Raw genomic sequence first — 21,015 nt, 5'->3', positions numbered from 1 at the left:
TGTGCATTGCCTGTGTATACTGTGCAGCTCTCTGTGCATTGCCTGTGTGTATACTGTGCAGCTCTCTGTGCGTTGCCTGTGTGTATACTGTGTAGCTCTCTGTGCGTTGCCTGTTTATACTGTGCAGCTCTCTGTGCGTTGCCTGTGTGTATACTGTGCAGCTCTCTGTGCGTTGCCTGTGTGTATACTGTGCAGCTCTCTGTGCGTTGCCTGTGTGTATACTGTGCAGCTCTCTGTGCGTTGCCTGTGTGTATACTGTGTAGCTCTCTGTGCGTTGCCTGTGTGTATACTGTGCAGATCTCTGTGCGTTGCCTGTGTGTATACTGTGCAGCTCTCTGTGCGTTGCCTGTGTGTATACTGTGCAGCTCTCTGTGCGTTGCCTGTGTATACCGTGCAGCCTGTGTATACTGTGCAGCTCTGGAGCAGACACTGGAAAAACATAAAAATTGTCGGTTCCACCAGAAAACTTTATTTTTTCAGATTTTATGCCGCAAAAATTGTCATGAAAGGTAATATGGAAGCAGTGATATTATAATCATTATTACAAATAGGTCATTCAGGTAAAATGATATTCAATTAATTGTTATTTAAATTGTATTATTTGCAAATGATGCATAAGTTGAAGTCCTGTGTTATAATATGTGATGACTATAACCCGACAGCTGCGGCAAATCCAACCCTGTTATTGCTCCGGTCAAACACCACAAAATATTTGCGGATAAAAATGTCTCCAAGAATCCAAGGGCCAGAGGTAGACTGGAAACCGCTGCTACATGATCCGGGAAACTGGTCAACACAGGAAACATGTGATTAGTATGATGCACCTTCTCAGGGATGTTATATTGTGGGTGTAATAGAAACCGCTGCTACATGATAAGGGTAACGTGTGATTAGTATGATGCACCTTCTCAGGGAGGTTATATTGTGGGTGTAATAGAAACCGCTGCTACATGATCTGGGTAACGTGTGATTAGTATGATGCACCTTCTCAGGGAGGTTATGTTGTGGGTGTAATAGAAACCGCTGCTGCATGATCCGGGTAACGTGTGATTAGAATGATGCACCATCTCAGGGAGGATATATTGTGAGTGTAATAGATACCGCTGCTACATGATCCGGGTAACGTGTGATTAGTATGATGCACCTTCTCAGGGAGATTATATTATGGGTGTAATAGAAACCGCTGCTACATGATAAGGGTAACGTGTGATTAGTATGATGCACCTTCTCAGGGAGGTTATATTGTGGGTGTAATAGAAACCGCTGCTACATGATCTGGGTAACGTGTGATTAGTATAATGCACCTTCTCAGGGAGGTTATGTTGTGGGTGTAATAGAAACCGCTGCTGCATGATCCGGGTAACGTGTGATTAGAATGATGCACCATCTCAGGGAGGATATATTGTGAGTGTAATAGATACCGCTGCTACATGATCCGGGTAACGTGTGATTAGTATGATGCACCTTCTCAGGGAGATTATATTGTGGGTGTAATAGAGACCGCTGATACATGATCCGGGAAACGTGTGATTAGTATGATGCACCTTCTCAGGGAGGTTATATTGTGGGTGTAATAGAAACCGCTGCTACATGATCTGGGAAACTGGTCAACACAGAAAACATGTGATTAGTATGATGCACCTTCTCAGGGATGTTATATTGTGGGTGTAATAGAGACCGCTGATACATGATCTGGGTAACGTGTGATTAGTATGATGCATCTTCTCAGGGAGATTATATTGTGGGTGTAATAGAAACCGCTGCTACATGATCTGGGTAACGTGTGATTAGTCTGATGCACCTTCTCTGGGATGTTATATTGTGGGTGTAATAGAAACCGCTGCTACATGATCTGGGTAATGTGTGATTAGTATGATGAACCTTCTCAGGGAGTTTATATTGTGGGTGTAATAGAGACCGCTGATACATGATTTGGGTAACGTGTAATTAGTATGATGCACCTTCTCAGGGATGTTATATTGTGGCTATAATAGAAACCGCTGCTACATGATCTGGGTAACGTGTGATTAGTATGATGCACCTTCTCAGGGATGTTATATTGTGGGTGTAGTTGAAACCGCTGCTACATGATCTGGGTAACATGTGATCAGTATGATGCACCTTCTCAGGGATGTTATATTGTGGGTGTAATAGAAACCACTGCTACATGATCTGGGTAACATGTGATTAGTATGATGCACCTTCTCAGGGAGGTTATATTGTGGGTGTAATAGAAACCGCTGCTACATGATAAGGGTAACGTGTGATTAGTATGATGCACCTTCTCAGGGAGGTTATATTGTGGGTGTAATAGAAACCGCTGCTACATGATCTGGGTAATGTGTGATTAGTATGATGCACCTTCTCAGGGAGGTTATGTTGTGGGTGTAATAGAAACCACTGCTACATGATCTGGGTAACATGTGATTAGTATGATGCACCTTCTCAGGGAGGTTATATTGTGGGTGTAATAGAAACCGCTGCTACATGATAAGGGTAACGTGTGATTAGTATGATGCACCTTCTCAGGGAGGTTATATTGTGGGTGTAATAGAAACCGCTGCTACATGATCTGGGTAATGTGTGATTAGTATGATGCACCTTCTCAGGGAGGTTATGTTGTGGGTGTAATAGAAACCACTACTACATGATCTGGGTAACGTATGATTAGTATGATGCATCTTCTCAGGGATATTATATTGTGGGTGTAATAGAAACCGCTGCTGCATGATCCGGGTAACGTGTGATTAGAATGATGCACCATCTCAGGGAGGATATATTGTGAGTGTAATAGATACCGCTGCTACATGATCCGGGTAACGTGTGATTAGTATGATGCACCTTCTCAGGGAGGTTATATTATGGGTGTAATAGAAACCACTGCTACGTGATCTGGGTAACGTGTGATTAGTATGATGCACCTTCACAGGGAGGTTATATTGTGGCTGTAATAGAAACCGCTGCTACATGATCTGGGTAACGTGTGATTAGTATGATGCACCTTCTCAGGGAGGATATATTGTGGCTGTAATAGAAACAGCTGCTACATGATCCGGGTAACGTGTGATTAGTATGATGCACCTTCTCAGGGATGCCATATTGTGGGTGTAATAGAAACCGCTGCTACATGATCCGGGTAACGTGTGATTAGTATGATGCACCTTCTCAGGGATGTTATATTGTGGGTGTAATAGAAACCGCTGCTACATGATCTGGGTAACGTGTAATTAGTATGATGCACCTGCTCAGGAATGTTATATTGTGGGTGTAATAGAGACCGCTGATACATGATCTGGGTAACGTGTGATTAGTATGATGCACCTTCTCAGGGAGGTTATATTGTGGGTATAATAGAGGCCGCTGATACATGATCCGGATAATGTGTGATTAGTATGATGCATCTTCTCAGGGAGGTTATATTGTGGGTGTAATAGAGACCTCTGATACATGATCCGGGTAACGTGTGATTAGAATGATGCACCATCTCAGGGAGGATATATTGTGAGTGTAATAGATACCGCTGCTACATGATCTGGGTAACGTGTTATTAATATGATGCGCCTTCTCAGGGAGGTTATATTGTGGGTGTAATAGAAACCACTGCTACGTGATCTGGGTAACGTGTGATTAGTATGATGCACCTTCTCAGGGAGGTTATATTGTGGCTGTAATAGAAACCGCTGCTACATGATCTGGGTAACGTGTGATTAGTATGATGCACCTTCTCAGGGAGGATATATTGTGGCTGTAATAGAAACAGCTGCTACATGATCCGGGTAACGTGTGATTAGTCTGATGCACCTTCTCAGGGATGTTATATTGTGGGTGTAATAGAGACCGCTGATACATGATCCGGGTAACGTGTGATTAGTATGATGCACCTTCTCAGGGAGGATATATTGTGGCTGTAATAGAAACAGCTGCTACATGATCCGGGTAACGTGTGATTAGTATGATGCACCTTCTCAGGGATGTTATATTGTGGGTGTAATAGAAACCGCTGCTACATGATCTGGGTAACGTGTAATTAGTATGATGCACCTTCTCAGGGATGTTATATTGTGGGTGCATTAAAGACCGCTGATACATGATCCGGGTAACGTGTGATTAGTATGATGCACCTTCTCAGGGAGGTTATATTGTGGGTATAATAGAGACCGCTGATACATTATCCGGATAACGTGTGATTAGTATGATGCATCTTCTCAGGGAGGTTATATTGTGGGTGTAATAGAGACCGCTGATACATGATCCGGGTAACGTGTGATTAGTATGATGCACCTTCTCAGGGATGTTATATTGTGGGTGTAATAGAAACCGCTGCTACATGATCTGGGTAATGTGTGATTAGTCTGATGCACCTTCTCAGGGGTGTTATATTGTGGGTGTAATAGAGACCGCTGATACATGATCTGGGTAACGTGTGATTAGTATGAAGCATCTTCTCAGGGAGGTTATATTTTGGGTGTAATAGAAACCGCTGCTACATGATCCGGGAAACTGGTCAACACAGAAAACATGTGATTAGTATGATGCACCTTCTCAGGGAGATTATATTGTGGGTGTAATAGAGACCGCTGCTACATGATCTGGGTAACGTGTGATTAGTATGATGCATCTTCTCATGGAGATTATATTGTGGGTGTAATAGAGACCGCTGATACATGATCCGGGAAACGTGTGATTAGTATGATGCACCTTCTCAGGGATGTTATATTGTGGGTGTAATAGAAACCGCTGCTACATGATCTGGGTAACGTGTGATTAGTATGATGCACCTTCTCAGGGATGTTATATTGTGGGTGTAATAGAGACCGCTGATACATGATCCGGGTAACGTGTGATTAGTATGATGCACCTTCTCAGGGAGGTTATATTGTGGCTGTAATAGAAACCGCTGCTACATGATCTGGGTAACGTGTGATTAGTATGATGCACCTTCTCAGGGAGGATATATTGTGGCTGTAATAGAAACAGCTGCTACATGATCCGGGTAACGTGTGATTAGTCTGATGCACCTTCTCAGGGATGTTATATTGTGGGTGTAATAGAGACCGCTGATACATGATCCGGGTAACGTGTGATTAGTATGATGCACCTTCTCAGGGAGGATATATTGTGGCTGTAATAGAAACAGCTGCTACATGATCCGGGTAACGTGTGATTAGTATGATGCACCTTCTCAGGGATGTTATATTGTGGGTGTAATAGAAACCGCTGCTACATGATCTGGGTAACGTGTAATTAGTATGATGCACCTTCTCAGGGATGTTATATTGTGGGTGCATTAAAGACCGCTGATACATGATCCGGGTAACGTGTGATTAGTATGATGCACCTTCTCAGGGAGGTTATATTGTGGGTATAATAGAGACCGCTGATACATTATCCGGATAACGTGTGATTAGTATGATGCATCTTCTCAGGGAGGTTATATTGTGGGTGTAATAGAGACCGCTGATACATGATCCGGGTAACGTGTGATTAGTATGATGCACCTTCTCAGGGATGTTATATTGTGGGTGTAATAGAAACCGCTGCTACATGATCTGGGTAATGTGTGATTAGTCTGATGCACCTTCTCAGGGGTGTTATATTGTGGGTGTAATAGAGACCGCTGATACATGATCTGGGTAACGTGTGATTAGTATGAAGCATCTTCTCAGGGAGGTTATATTTTGGGTGTAATAGAAACCGCTGCTACATGATCCGGGAAACTGGTCAACACAGAAAACATGTGATTAGTATGATGCACCTTCTCAGGGAGATTATATTGTGGGTGTAATAGAGACCGCTGCTACATGATCTGGGTAACGTGTGATTAGTATGATGCATCTTCTCATGGAGATTATATTGTGGGTGTAATAGAGACCGCTGATACATGATCCGGGAAACGTGTGATTAGTATGATGCACCTTCTCAGGGATGTTATATTGTGGGTGTAATAGAAACCGCTGCTACATGATCTGGGTAACGTGTGATTAGTATGATGCACCTTCTCAGGGATGTTATATTGTGTGTGTAATAGAGACCGCTGATACATGATCCGGGTAACGTGTGATTAGTATGATGCACCTTCTCAGGGAGGTTATATTGTGGGTGTAATAGAAACCGCTGCTACATGATCCGGGAAACTGGTCAACACAGAAAACATGTGATTAGTATGATGCACCTTCTCAGGGATGTTATATTGTGGGTGTAATAGAAACCACTGCTACATGATCTGGGTAACGTATGATTAGTATGATGCATCTTCTCAGGGATGTTATATTGTGGGTGAAATAAAAACCACTGCTGCATGATCCGGGTAACGTGTGATTAGTATGATGCACCTTCTCAGGGATGTTATATTGTGTGTGTAGTTGAAACCGCTGCTACATGATCTGGGTAACATGTGATCAGTATGATGCACCTTCTCAGGGAGGTTATATTGTGGTTGTAATAGAAACCGCTGCTACATGATCTGGGTAACATGTGATCAGTATGATGCACCTTCTCAGGGATGTTATATTGTGGGTGTAATAGAAACCGCTGCTACATGATAAGGGGAACGTGTGATTAGTATGATGCACCTTCTCAGGGAGGTTATATTGTGGGTGTAATAGAAACCGCTGCTACATGATCTGGGTAATGTGTGATTAGTATGATGCACCTTCTCAGGGAGGTTATGTTGTGGGTGTAATAGAAACCACTGCTACATGATCTGGGTAACGTATGATTAGTATGATGCATTTTCTCAGGGATGTTATATTGTGGGTGTAATAGAAACCGCTGCTGCATGATCCGGGTAACGTGTGATTAGTATGATACACCTTCTCTGGGATGTTATATTGTGGGTGTAATAGAAACCGCTGCTACATGATCGGGGTAACGTGTGATTAGTATGATGAACCTTCTCAGGGAGTTTATATTGTGGGTGTAATAGAGACCGCTGATACATGATTTGGGTAACGTGTAATTAGTATGATGCACCTTCTCAGGGATGTTATATTGTGGCTATAATAGAAACCGCTGCTACATGATCTGGGTAACGTGTGATTAGTATGATGCACCTTCTCAGGGATGTTATATTGTGGGTGTAGTTGAAACCGCTGCTACATGATCTGGGTAACATGTGATCAGTATGATGCACCTTCTCAGGGAGGTTATATTGTGGGTGTAATAGAAACCGCTGCTACATGATCTGGGTAACATGTGATCAGTATGATGCACCTTCTCAGGGATGTTATATTGTGGGTGTAATAGAAACCACTGCTACATGATCTGGGTAACATGTGATTAGTATGATGCACCTTCTCAGGGAGGTTATATTGTGGGTGTAATAGAAACCGCTGCTACATGATAAGGGTAACCTGTGATTAGTATGATGCACCTTCTCAGGGAGGTTATATTGTGGGTGTAATAGAAACCGCTGCTACATGATCTGGGTAACGTGTGATTAGTATAATGCACCTTCTCAGGGAGGTTATGTTGTGGGTGTAATAGAAACCACTGCTACATGATCTGGGTAATGTATGATTTGTATGATGCATCTTCTCAGGGATGTTATATTGTGGGTGTAATAGAAACTGCTGCTGCATGATCCGGGTAACGTGTGATTAGAATGATGCACCATCTCAGGGAGGATATATTGTGAGTGTAATAGATACCGCTGCTACATGATCCGGGTAACGTGTGATTAGTATGATGCACCTTCTCAGGGAGATTATATTGTGGGTGTAATAGAGACCGCTGATACATGATCCGGGAAACGTGTGATTAGTATGATGCACCTTCTCAGGGAGGATATATTGTGGGTGTAATAGAAACCGCTGCTACATGATCCGGGAAACTGGTCAACACAGAAAACATGTGATTAGTATGATGCACCTTCTCAGGGATGTTATATTGAGGGTGTAATAGAGACCGCTGATACATGATCTGGGTAACGTGTGATTAGTATGATGCATCTTCTCAGGGAGATTATATTGTGGGTGTAATAGAAACCGCTGCTACATGATCTGGGTAACGTGTGATTAGTCTGATGCACCTTCTCAGGGATGTTATATTGTGGGTGTAATAGAGACCGCTGATACATGATCCGGGTAACGTGTGATTAGTATGATGCAACTTCTCAGGGATGTTATACTGTGGGTGTAATAGAAACCGCTGCTACATGATCTGGGTAACGTGTGATTAGTATGATACACCTTCTCTGGGATGTTATATTGTGGGTGTAATAGAAACCGCTGCTACATGATCTGGGTAATGTTTGATTAGTATGATGAACCTTCTCAGGGAGTTTATATTGTGGGTGTAATAGAGACCGCTGATACATGATTTGGGTAACGTGTAATAAGTATGATGCACCTTCTCAGGGATGTTATATTGTGGCTATAATAGAAACCGCTGCTACATGATCTGGGTAACGTGTGATTAGTATGATGCACCTTCTCAGGGATGTTATATTGTGGGTGTAGTTGAAACCGCTGCTACATGATCTGGGTAACATGTGATCAGTATGATGCACCTTCTCAGGGAGGTTATATTGTGGGTGATATAGAAACCGCTGCTACATGATCTGGGTAACATGTGATCAGTATGATGCACCTTCTCAGGGATGTTATATTGTGGGTGTAATAGAAACCACTGCTACATGATCTGGGTAACATGTGATTAGTATGATGCACCTTCTCAGGGAGGTTATATTGTGGGTGTAATAGAATCCGCTGCTACATGATAAGGGTAACGTGTGATTAGTATGATGCACCTTCTCAGGGAGGTTATATTGTGGGTGTAATAGAAACCGCTGCTACATGATCTGGGTAACGTGTGATTAGTATGATGCACCTTCTCAGGGAGGTTATGTTGTGGGTGTAATAGAAACCACTGCTACATGATCTGGGTAACGTATGATTAGTATGATGCATCTTCTCAGGGATATTATATTGTGGGTGTAATAGAAACCGCTGCTGCATGATCCGGGTAACGTGTGATTAGAATGATGCACCATCTCAGGGAGGATATATTGTGAGTGTAATAGATACCGCTGCTACATGATCCGGGTAACGTGTGATTAGTATGATGCACCTTCTCAGGGAGGTTATATTATGGGTGTAATAGAAACCACTGCTACGTGATCTGGGTAACGTGTGATTAGTATGATGCACCTTCACAGGGAGGTTATATTGTGGCTGTAATAGAAACCGCTGCTACATGATCTGGGTAACGTGTGATTAGTATGATGCACCTTCTCAGGGAGGATATATTGTGAGTGTAATAGATACCGCTGCTACATGATCCGGGTAACGTGTGATTAGTATGATGCACCTTCTCAGGGAGATTATATTGTGGGTGTAATAGAGACCGCTGATACATGATCCGGGAAACGTGTGATTAGTATGATGCACCTTCTCAGGGAGGTTATATTGTGGGTGTAATAGAAACCGCTGCTACATGATCCGGGAAACTTGTCAACACAGAAAACATGTGATTAGTATGATGCACCTTCTCAGGGATGTTATATTGTGGGTGTAATAGAGACCGCTGATACATGATCTGGGTAACGTGTGATTAGTATGATGCATCTTCTCAGGGAGATTATATTGTGGGTGTAATAGAAACCGCTGCTACATGATCTGGGTAACGTGTGATTAGTCTGATGCACCTTCTCAGGGATGTTATATTGTGGGTGTAATAGAGACCGCTGATACATGATCCGCTGATACATGATTTGGGTAACGTGTAATTAGTATGATGCACCTTCTCAGGGATGTTATATTGTGGCTATAATAGAAACCGCTGCTACATGATCTGGGTAACGTGTGATTAGTATGATGCACCTTCTCAGGGATGTTATATTGTGGGTGTAGTTGAAACCGCTGCTACATGATCTGGGTAACATGTGATCAGTATGATGCACCTTCTCAGGGAGGTTATATTGTGGGTGTAATAGAAACCGCTGCTACATGATCTGGGTAACATGTGATCAGTATGATGCACCTTCTCAGGGATGTTATATTGTGGGTGTAATAGAAACCACTGCTACATGATCTGGGTAACATGTGATTAGTATGATGCACCTTCTCAGGGAGGTTATATTGTGGGTGTAATAGAAACCGCTGCTACATGATAAGGGTAACGTGTGATTAGTATGATGCACCTTCTCAGGGAGGTTATATTGTGGGTGTAATAGAAACCGCTGCTACATGATCTGGGTAACGTGTGATTAGTATGATGCACCTTCTCAGGGAGGTTATGTTGTGGGTGTAATAGAAACCACTGCTACATGATCTGGGTAACGTATGATTAGTATGATGCATCTTCTCAGGGATATTATATTGTGGGTGTAATAGAAACCGCTGCTGCATGATCCGGGTAACGTGTGATTAGAATGATGCACCATCTCAGGGAGGATATATTGTGAGTGTAATAGATACCGCTGCTACATGATCCGGGTAACGTGTGATTAGTATGATGCACCTTCTCAGGGAGGTTATTTTATGGGTGTAATAGAAACCACTGCTACGTGATCTGGGTAACGTGTGATTAGTATGATGCACCTTCACAGGGAGGTTATATTGTGGCTGTAATAGAAACCGCTGCTACATGATCTGGGTAACGTGTAATTAGTATGATGCACCTGCTCAGGAATGTTATAATGTGGGTGTAATAGAGACCGCTGATACATGATCTGGGTAACGTGTGATTAGTATGATGCACCTTCTCAGGGAGGTTATATTGTGGGTATAATAGAGGCCGCTGATACATGATCCGGATAACGTGTGATTAGTATGATGCATCTTCTCAGGGAGGTTATATTGTGGGTGTAATAGAGACCGCTGATACATGATCCGGGTAACGTGTGATTAGTATGATGCACCTTCTCAGGGATGTTATATTGTGGGTGTAATAGAAACCGCTGCTACATGATCTGGGTAACGTGTGATTAGTCTGATGCACCTTCTCAGGGGTGTTATATTGTGGGTGTAATAGAGACCGCTGATACATGATCTGGGTAACGTGTGATTAGTATGAAGCACCTTCTCAGGGAGGTTATATTTTGGGTGTAATAGAAACCGCTGCTACATGATCCGGGAAACTGGTCAACACAGAAAACATGTGATTAGTATGATGCACCTTCTCAGGGAGATTATATTGTGGGTGTAATAGAGACCGCTGCTACATGATCTGGGTAACGTGTGATTAGTATGATGCATCTTCTCATGGAGATTATATTGTGGGTGTAATAGAGACCGCTGATACATGATCCGGGAAACGTGTGATTAGTATGATGCACCTTCTCAGGGATGTTATATTGTGGGTGTAATAGAAACCGCTGCTACATGATCTGGGTAACGTGTGATTAGTATGATGCACCTTCTCAGGGATGTTATATTGTGTGTGTAATAGAGACCGCTGATACATGATCCGGGTAACGTGTGATTAGTATGATGCACCTTCTCAGGGAGGTTATATTGTGGGTGTAATAGAAACCACTGCTACATGATCCGGGAAACTGGTCAACACAGAAAACATGTGATTAGTATGATGCACCTTCTCAGGGATGTTATATTGTGGGTGTAATAGAAACCACTGCTACATGATCTGGGTAACGTATGATTAGTATGATGCATCTTCTCAGGGATGTTATATTGTGGGTGTAATAGAAACCACTGCTGCATGATCCGGGTAACGTGTGATTAGTATGATGCACCTTCTCAGGGATGTTATATTGTGGGTGTAGTTGAAACCGCTGCTACATGATCTGGGTAACATGTGATCAGTATGATGCACCTTCTCAGGGAGGTTATATTGTGGTTGTAATAGAAACCGCTGCTACATGATCTGGGTAACATGTGATCAGTATGATGCACCTTCTCAGGGATGTTATATTGTGGGTGTAATAGAAACCGCTGCTACATGATAAGGGGAACGTGTGATTAGTATGATGCACCTTCTCAGGGAGGTTATATTGTGGGTGTAATAGAAACCGCTGCTACATGATCTGGGTAATGTGTGATTAGTATGATGCACCTTCTCAGGGAGGTTATGTTGTGGGTGTAATAGAAACCACTGCTACATGATCTGGGTAACGTATGATTAGTATGATGCATTTTCTCAGGGATGTTATATTGTGGGTGTAATAGAAACCGCTGCTGCATGATCCGGGTAACGTGTGATTAGTATGATACACCTTCTCTGGGATGTTATATTGTGGGTGTAATAGAAACCGCTGCTACATGATCGGGGTAACGTGTGATTAGTATGATGAACCTTCTCAGGGAGTTTATATTGTGGGTGTAATAGAGACCGCTGATACATGATTTGGGTAACGTGTAATTAGTATGATGCACCTTCTCAGGGATGTTATATTGTGGCTATAATAGAAACCGCTGCTACATGATCTGGGTAACGTGTGATTAGTATGATGCACCTTCTCAGGGATGTTATATTGTGGGTGTAGTTGAAACCGCTGCTACATGATCTGGGTAACATGTGATCAGTATGATGCACCTTCTCAGGGAGGTTATATTGTGGGTGTAATAGAAACCGCTGCTACATGATCTGGGTAACATGTGATCAGTATGATGCACCTTCTCAGGGATGTTATATTGTGGGTGTAATAGAAACCACTGCTACATGATCTGGGTAACATGTGATTAGTATGATGCACCTTCTCAGGGAAGTTATATTGTGGGTGTAATAGAAACCGCTGCTACATGATAAGGGTAACGTGTGATTAGTATGATGCACCTTCTCAGGGAGGTTATATTGTGGGTGTAATAGAAACCGCTGCTACATGATCTGGGTAACGTGTGATTAGTATAATGCACCTTCTCAGGGAGGTTATGTTGTGGGTGTAATAGAAACCACTGCTACATGATCTGGGTAACGTATGATTTGTATGATGCATCTTCTCAGGGATGTTATATTGTGGGTGTAATAGAAACTGCTGCTGCATGATGCGGGTAACGTGTGATTAGAATGATGCACCATCTCAGGGAGGATATATTGTGAGTGTAATAGATACCGCTGCTACATGATCCGGGTAACGTGTGATTAGTATGATGCACCTTCTCAGGGAGATTATATTGTGGGTGTAATAGAGACCGCTGATACATGATCCGGGAAACGTGTGATTAGTATGATGCACCTTCTCAGGGAGGATATATTGTGGGTGTAATAGAAACCGCTGCTACATGATCCGGGAAACTGGTCAACACAGAAAACATGTGATTAGTATGATGCACCTTCTCAGGGATGTTATATTGTGGGTGTAATAGAGACCGCTGATACATGATCTGGGTAACGTGTGATTAGTATGATGCATCTTCTCAGGGAGATTATATTGTGGGTGTAATAGAAACCGCTGCTACATGATCTGGGTAACGTGTGATTAGTCTGATGCACCTTCTCAGGGATGTTATATTGTGGGTGTAATAGAGACCGCTGATACATGATCCGGGTAACGTGTGATTAGTATGATGCAACTTCTCAGGGATGTTATACTGTGGGTGTAATAGAAACCGCTGCTACATGATCTGGGTAACGTGTGATTAGTATGATACACCTTCTCTGGGATGTTATATTGTGGGTGTAATAGAAACCGCTGCTACATGATCTGGGTAATGTTTGATTAGTATGATGAACCTTCTCAGGGAGTTTATATTGTGGGTGTAATAGAGACCGCTGATACATGATTTGGGTAACGTGTAATAAGTATGATGCACCTTCTCAGGGATGTTATATTGTGGCTATAATAGAAACCGCTGCTACATGATCTGGGTAACGTGTGATTAGTATGATGCACCTTCTCAGGGATGTTATATTGTGGGTGTAGTTGAAACCGCTGCTACATGATCTGGGTAACATGTGATCAGTATGATGCACCTTCTCAGGGAGGTTATATTGTGGGTGATATAGAAACCGCTGCTACATGATCTGGGTAACATGTGATCAGTATGATGCACCTTCTCAGGGATGTTATATTGTGGGTGTAATAGAAACCACTGCTACATGATCTGGGTAACATGTGATTAGTATGATGCACCTTCTCAGGGAGGTTATATTGTGGGTGTAATAGAATCCGCTGCTACATGATAAGGGTAACGTGTGATTAGTATGATGCACCTTCTCAGGGAGGTTATATTGTGGGTGTAATAGAAACCGCTGCTACATGATCTGGGTAACGTGTGATTAGTATGATGCACCTTCTCAGGGAGGTTATGTTGTGGGTGTAATAGAAACCACTGCTACATGATCTGGGTAACGTATGATTAGTATGATGCATCTTCTCAGGGATATTATATTGTGGGTGTAATAGAAACCGCTGCTGCATGATCCGGGTAACGTGTGATTAGAATGATGCACCATCTCAGGGAGGATATATTGTGAGTGTAATAGATACCGCTGCTACATGATCCGGGTAACGTGTGATTAGTATGATGCACCTTCTCAGGGAGGTTATATTATGGGTGTAATAGAAACCACTGCTACGTGATCTGGGTAACGTGTGATTAGTATGATGCACCTTCACAGGGAGGTTATATTGTGGCTGTAATAGAAACCGCTGCTACATGATCTGGGTAACGTGTGATTAGTATGATGCACCTTCTCAGGGAGGATATATTGTGAGTGTAATAGATACCGCTGCTACATGATCCGGGTAACGTGTGATTAGTATGATGCACCTTCTCAGGGAGATTATATTGTGGGTGTAATAGAGACCGCTGATACATGATCCGGGAAACGTGTGATTAGTATGATGCACCTTCTCAGGGAGGTTATATTGTGGGAGTAATAGAAACCGCTGCTACATGATCCGGGAAACTTGTCAACACAGAAAACATGTGATTAGTATGATGCACCTTCTCAGGGATGTTATATTGTGGGTGTAATAGAGACCGCTGATACATGATCTGGGTAACGTGTGATTAGTATGATGCATCTTCTTAGGGAGATTATATTGTGGGTGTAATAGAAACCGCTGCTACATGATCTGGGTAACGTGTGATTAGTCTGATGCACCTTCTCAGGGATGTTATATTGTGGGTGTAATAGAGACCGCTGATACATGATCCGCTGATACATGATTTGGGTAACGTGTAATTAGTATGATGCACCTTCTCAGGGATGTTATATTGTGGCTATAATAGAAACCGCTGCTACATGATCTGGGTAACGTGTGATTAGTATGATGCACCTTCTCAGGGATGTTATATTGTGGGTGTAGTTGAAACCGCTGCTACATGATCTGGGTAACATGTGATCAGTATGATGCACCTTCTCAGGGAGGTTATATTGTGGGTGTAATAGAAACCGCTGCTACATGATCTGGGTAACATGTGATCAGTATGATGCACCTTCTCAGGGATGTTATATTGTGGGTGTAATAGAAACCACTGCTACATGATCTGGGTAACATGTGATTAGTATGATGCACCTTCTCAGGGAGGTTATATTGTGGGTGTAATAGAAACCGCTGCTACATGATAAGGGTAACGTGTGATTAGTATGATGCACCTTCTCAGGGAGGTTATATTGTGGGTGTAATAGAAACCGCTGCTACATGATCTGGGTAACGTGTGATTAGTATGATGCACCTTCTCAGGGAGGTTATGTTGTGGGTGTAATAGAAACCACTGCTACATGATCTGGGTAACGTATGATTAGTATGATGCATCTTCTCAGGGATATTATATTGTGGGTGTAATAGAAACCGCTGCTGCATGATCCGGGTAACGTGTGATTAGAATGATGCACCATCTCAGGGAGGATATATTGTGAGTGTAATAGATACCGCTGCTACATGATCCGGGTAACGTGTGATTAGTATGATGCACCTTCTCAGGGAGGTTATTTTATGGGTGTAATAGAAACCACTGCTACGTGATCTGGGTAACGTGTGATTAGTATGATGCACCTTCACAGGGAGGTTATATTGTGGCTGTAATAGAAACCGCTGCTACATGATCTGGGTAACGTGTAATTAGTATGATGCACCTGCTCAGGAATGTTATAATGTGGGTGTAATAGAGACCGCTGATACATGATCTGGGTAACGTGTGATTAGTATGATGCACCTTCTCAGGGAGGTTATATTGTGGGTATAATAGAGGCCGCTGATACATGATCCGGATAACGTGTGATTAGTATGATGCATCTTCTCAGGGAGGTTATATTGTGGGTGTAATAGAGACCTATGATACATGATCCGGGTAACGTGTGATTAGAATGATGCACCATCTCAGGGAGGATATATTGTGAGTGTAATAGATACCGCTGCTACATGATCCGGGTAACGTGTTATTAATATGATGCACCTTCTCAGGGAGGTTATATTGTGAGTGTAATAGAAACCACTGCTACGTGATCTGGGTAACGTGTGATTAGTATGATGCACCTTCTCAGGGAGGTTATATTGTGGCTGTAATAGAAACCGCTGCTACATGATCTGGGTAACGTGTGATTAGTATGATGCACCTTCTCAGGGAGGAAATATTGTGGCTGTAATAGAAACAGCTGCTACATGATCCGGGTAACGTGTGATTAGTCTGATGCACCTTCTCAGGGATGTTATATTGTGGGTGTAATAGAGACCGCTGATACATGATCCGGGTAACGTGTGATTAGTATGATGCACCTTCTCAGGGATGTTATATTGTGGGTGTAATAGAAACCACTGCTACATGATCTGGGTAACGTGTAATTAGTATGATGCACCTTCTCAGGGATGTTATATTGTGGGTGCATTAAAGACCGCTGATACATGATCCGGGTAACGTGTGATTAGTATGATGCACCTTCTCAGGGAGGTTATATTGTGGGTATAATAGAGACCGCTGATACATGATCCGGATAACGTGTGATTAGTATGATGCATCTTCTCAGGGAGGTTATATTGTGGGTGTAATAGAGACCGCTGATACATGATCCGGGTAACGTGTGATTAGTATGATGCACCTTCTCAGGGATGTTATATTGTGGGTGTAATAGAAACCGCTGCTATTTGATCTGGATAACGTGTGATTAGTCTGATGCACCTTCTCAGGGATGTTATATTGTGGGTGTAATAGAGACCGCTGATACATGATCTTGGTAACGTGTGATTAGTATGATGCACCTTCTCAGGGAGATTATATTTTGGGTGCAATAGAAACCGCTGCTACATGATCCGGGAAACTGGTCAACACAGAAAACATGTGAATAGTATGATGCACCTTCTCCGGGAGATTATATTGTGGGTGTAATAGAGACCGCTGCTACATGATCTGGGTAACGTGTGATTAGTATGATGCATCTTCTCAGGGAGATTATATTGTGGGTGTAATAGAGACCGCTGATACATGATCCGGGAAACGTGTGATTAGTATGATGCACCTTCTCAGGGATGTTATATTGTGGGTGTAATAGAAACCGCTGCTACATGATCTGGGTAACGTGTGATTAGTATGATGCACCTTCTCAGGGATGTTATATTGTGTGTGTAATAGAGACCGCTGATACATGATCCGGGTAACGTGTGATTAGTATGATGCACCTTCTCAGGGAGGTTATATTGTGGGTGTAATAGAAACCGCTGCTACATGATCCGGGAAACTGGTCAACACAGAAAACATGTGATTAGTATGATGCACCTTCTCAGGGATGTTATATTGTGGGTGTAATAGAGACCGCTGATACATGATCTGGGTAACGTGTGATTAGTATGATGCATCTTCTCAGGGAGATTATATTGTGGGTGTAATAGAAACCGCTGCTACATGATCTGGGTAACGTGTAATTAGTCTGATGCACCTTCTCAGGGATGTTATATTGTGGGTGTAATAGAGACCGCTGATACATGATCCGGGTAACGTGTAATTAGTATGATGCACCTTCTCAGGGATGTTATATTGTGGTGTAATAGAGACCGCTGATACATGATCCGGGTAACGTGTGATTAGTATGATGCACCTTCTCAGGGATGTTATATTGTGGGTGTAATAGAAACCGCTGCTACATGATCTGGGTAACGTGTAATTAGTATGATGCACCTTCTCAGGGATGTTATATTGTGGGTGCAATAGAGACCGCTGATACATGATCCGGGTAACGTGTGATTAGTATGATGCACCTTCTCAGGGAGGTTATATTGTGGGTATAATAGAGACCGCTAATACATGATCCGGATAACGTGTGATTAGTATGATGCATCTTCTCAGGGAGGTTATATTGTGGGTGTAATAGAGACCGCTGATACATGATCCGGGTATCGTGTGATTAGTATGATGCACCTTCTCAGGGATGAAATATTGTGGGTGTAATAGAAACCGCTGCTACATGATCTGGGTAACGTGTGATTTGTCTGATGCACCTTCTCAGGGATGTTATATTGTGGGTGTAATAGAGACCGCTGATACATGATCTGGGTAACGTGTGATTAGTATGAAGCACCTTCTCAGGGAGGTTATATTTTGGGTGTAATAGAAACCGCTGCTACATGATCCGGGAAACTGGTCAACACAGAAAACATGTGATTAGTATGATGCACCTACTCAGGGAGATTATATTGTGGGTGTAATAGAGACCGCTGCTACATGATCTGGGTAATGTGTGATTAGTATGATGCATCTTCTCATGGAGATTATATTGTGGGTGTAATAGAGACAGCTGATACATGATCCGGGAAACGTGTGATTAGTATGATGCACCTTCTCAGGGATGTTATATTGTGGGTGTAATAGAAACCGCTGCTACATGATCTGGGTAACGTGTGATTAGTATGATGCACCTTCTCAGGGATGTTATATTGTGTGTGTAATAGAGACCGCTGATACATGATCCGGGTAACGTGTGATTAGTATGATGCACCTTCTCAGGGAGGTTATATTGTGGGTGTAATAGAAACCGCTGCTACATGATCCGGGAAACTGGTCAACACAGAAAACATGTGATTAGTATGATGCACCTTCTCAGGGATGTTATATTGTGTGTGTAATAGAAACCGCTGCTACATGATCTGGGTAAGGTGTGATTAGTATGATGCACCTTCTCAGGGATGTTATATTGTGGGTGTAATAGAAACCACTGCTACATGATCTGGGTAACGTATGATTAGTATGATGCATCTTCTCAGGGATGTTATATTGTGGGTGTAATAGAAACCACTGCTGCATGATACGGGTAACGTGTGATTAGTATGATGCACCTTCTCAGGGATGTTATATTGTGGGTGTAGTTGAAACCGCTGCTACATGATCTGGGTAACATGTGATCAGTATGATGCACCTTCTCAGGGAGGTTATATTGTGTTTGTAATAGAAACCTCTGCTACATGATCTGGGTAACATGTGATCAGTATGATGCACCTTCTCAGGGATGTTATATTGTGGGTGTAATAGAAACCGCTGCTACATGATAAGGGGAACGTGTGATTAGTATGATGCACCTTCTCAGGGAGGTTATATTGTGGGTGTAATAGAAACCGCTGCTACATGATCTGGGTAACGTGTAATTAGTATGATGCACCTGCTCAGGGATGTTATATTGTGGGTGTAATAGAGACCACTGATACATGATCCGGGTAACGTGTGATTAGTATGATGCACCTTCTCAGGGAGGTTATATTGTGGGTATAATAGAGACCGCTGATACATGATCCGGATAACGTGTGATTAGTATGATGCATCTTCTCAGGGAGGTTATATTGTGGGTGTAATAGAGACCGCTGATACATGATCCGGGTAACGTGTGATTAGAATGATGCACCATCTCAGGGAGGATATATTGTGAGTGTAATAGATACCGCTGCTACATGATCCGGGTAACGTGTGATAAATATGATGCACCTTCTCAGGGAGGTTATATTGTGGGTGTAATAGAAACCACTGCTACGTGATCTGGGTAACGTGTGATTAGTATGATGCACCTTCTCAGGGAGGTTATATTGTGGCTGTAATAGAAACTGCTGCTACATGATCTGGGTAACGTGTGATTAGTATGATGCACCTTCTCAGGGAGGATATATTGTTGCTGTAATAGAAACAGCTGCTACATGATCCGGGTAACGTGTGATTAGTCTGATGCACCTTCTCAGGGATGTTATATTGTGGTGTAATAGAGACCGCTGATACATGATCCGGGTAACGTGTGATTAGTATGATGCACCTTCTCAGGGATGTTATATTGTGGGTGTAATAGAAACCGCTGCTACATGATCTGGGTAACGTGTAATTAGTATGATGCACCTTCTCAGGGATGTTATATTGTGGGTGCAATAGAGACCGCTGATACATGATCCGGGTAACGTGTGATTAGTATGATGCACCTTCTCAGGGAGGTTATATTGTGGGTATAATAGAGACCGCTGATACATGATCCGGATAACGTGTGATTAGTATGATGCATCTTCTCAGGGAGGTTATATTGTGGGTGTAATAGAGACCGCTGATACATGATCCGGGTATCGTGTGATTAGTATGATGCACCTTCTCAGGGATGAAATATTGTGGGTGTAATAGAAACCGCTGCTACATGATCTGGGTAACGTGTGATTAGTCTGATGCACCTTCTCAGGGATGTTATATTGTGGGTGTAATAGAGACCGCTGATACATGATCTGGGTAACGTGTGATTAGTATGAAGCACCTTCTCAGGGAGGTTATATTTTGGGTGTAATAGAAACCGCTGCTACATGATCCGGGAAACTGGTCAACACAGAAAACATGTGATTAGTATGATGCACCTTCTCAGGGAGATTATATTGTGGGTGTAATAGAGACCGCTGCTACATGATCTGGGTAACGTGTGATTAGTATGATGCATCTTCTCATGGAGATTATATTGTGGGTGTAATAGAGACCGCTGATACATGATCCGGGAATCGTGTGATTAGTATGATGCACCTTCTCAGGGATGTTATATTGTGGGTGTAATAGAAACCGCCTCTACATGATCTGGGTAACGTGTGATTAGTATGATGCACCTTCTCAGGGATGTTATATTGTGTGTGTTATAGAGACCGCTGATACATGATCCGGGTAACGTGTGATT

General features: G+C 42.6%; 1 protein-coding gene across 1 annotated transcript in view; it reads right to left on the bottom strand.

The window, feature by feature from the left end:
* Positions 1 to 648: 648 nt before the first annotated feature.
* The window catches only part of LOC148477106 (pepsin A-like), a 600,278-nt gene continuing 579,911 nt past the window's right edge, over positions 649 to 21,015 (bottom strand). Inside the window, exon 9 of the mRNA XM_088457226.1 lies at positions 649 to 786. Within this exon, the coding sequence (XP_088313352.1) occupies positions 649 to 786 (138 nt within the window). The remainder of the gene's footprint in view (positions 787 to 21,015) is intronic.

Source organism: Taudactylus pleione, unplaced genomic scaffold, assembly GCF_031769625.1.
Source record: "Taudactylus pleione unplaced genomic scaffold, aTauple2 ptg000747l, whole genome shotgun sequence".
Taxonomy (NCBI): Eukaryota; Metazoa; Chordata; class Amphibia; order Anura; family Myobatrachidae; genus Taudactylus; species Taudactylus pleione.
Note: the sequence above shows the minus strand (reverse complement) of the source record. Positions and strands in the feature narration are given on the sequence as shown.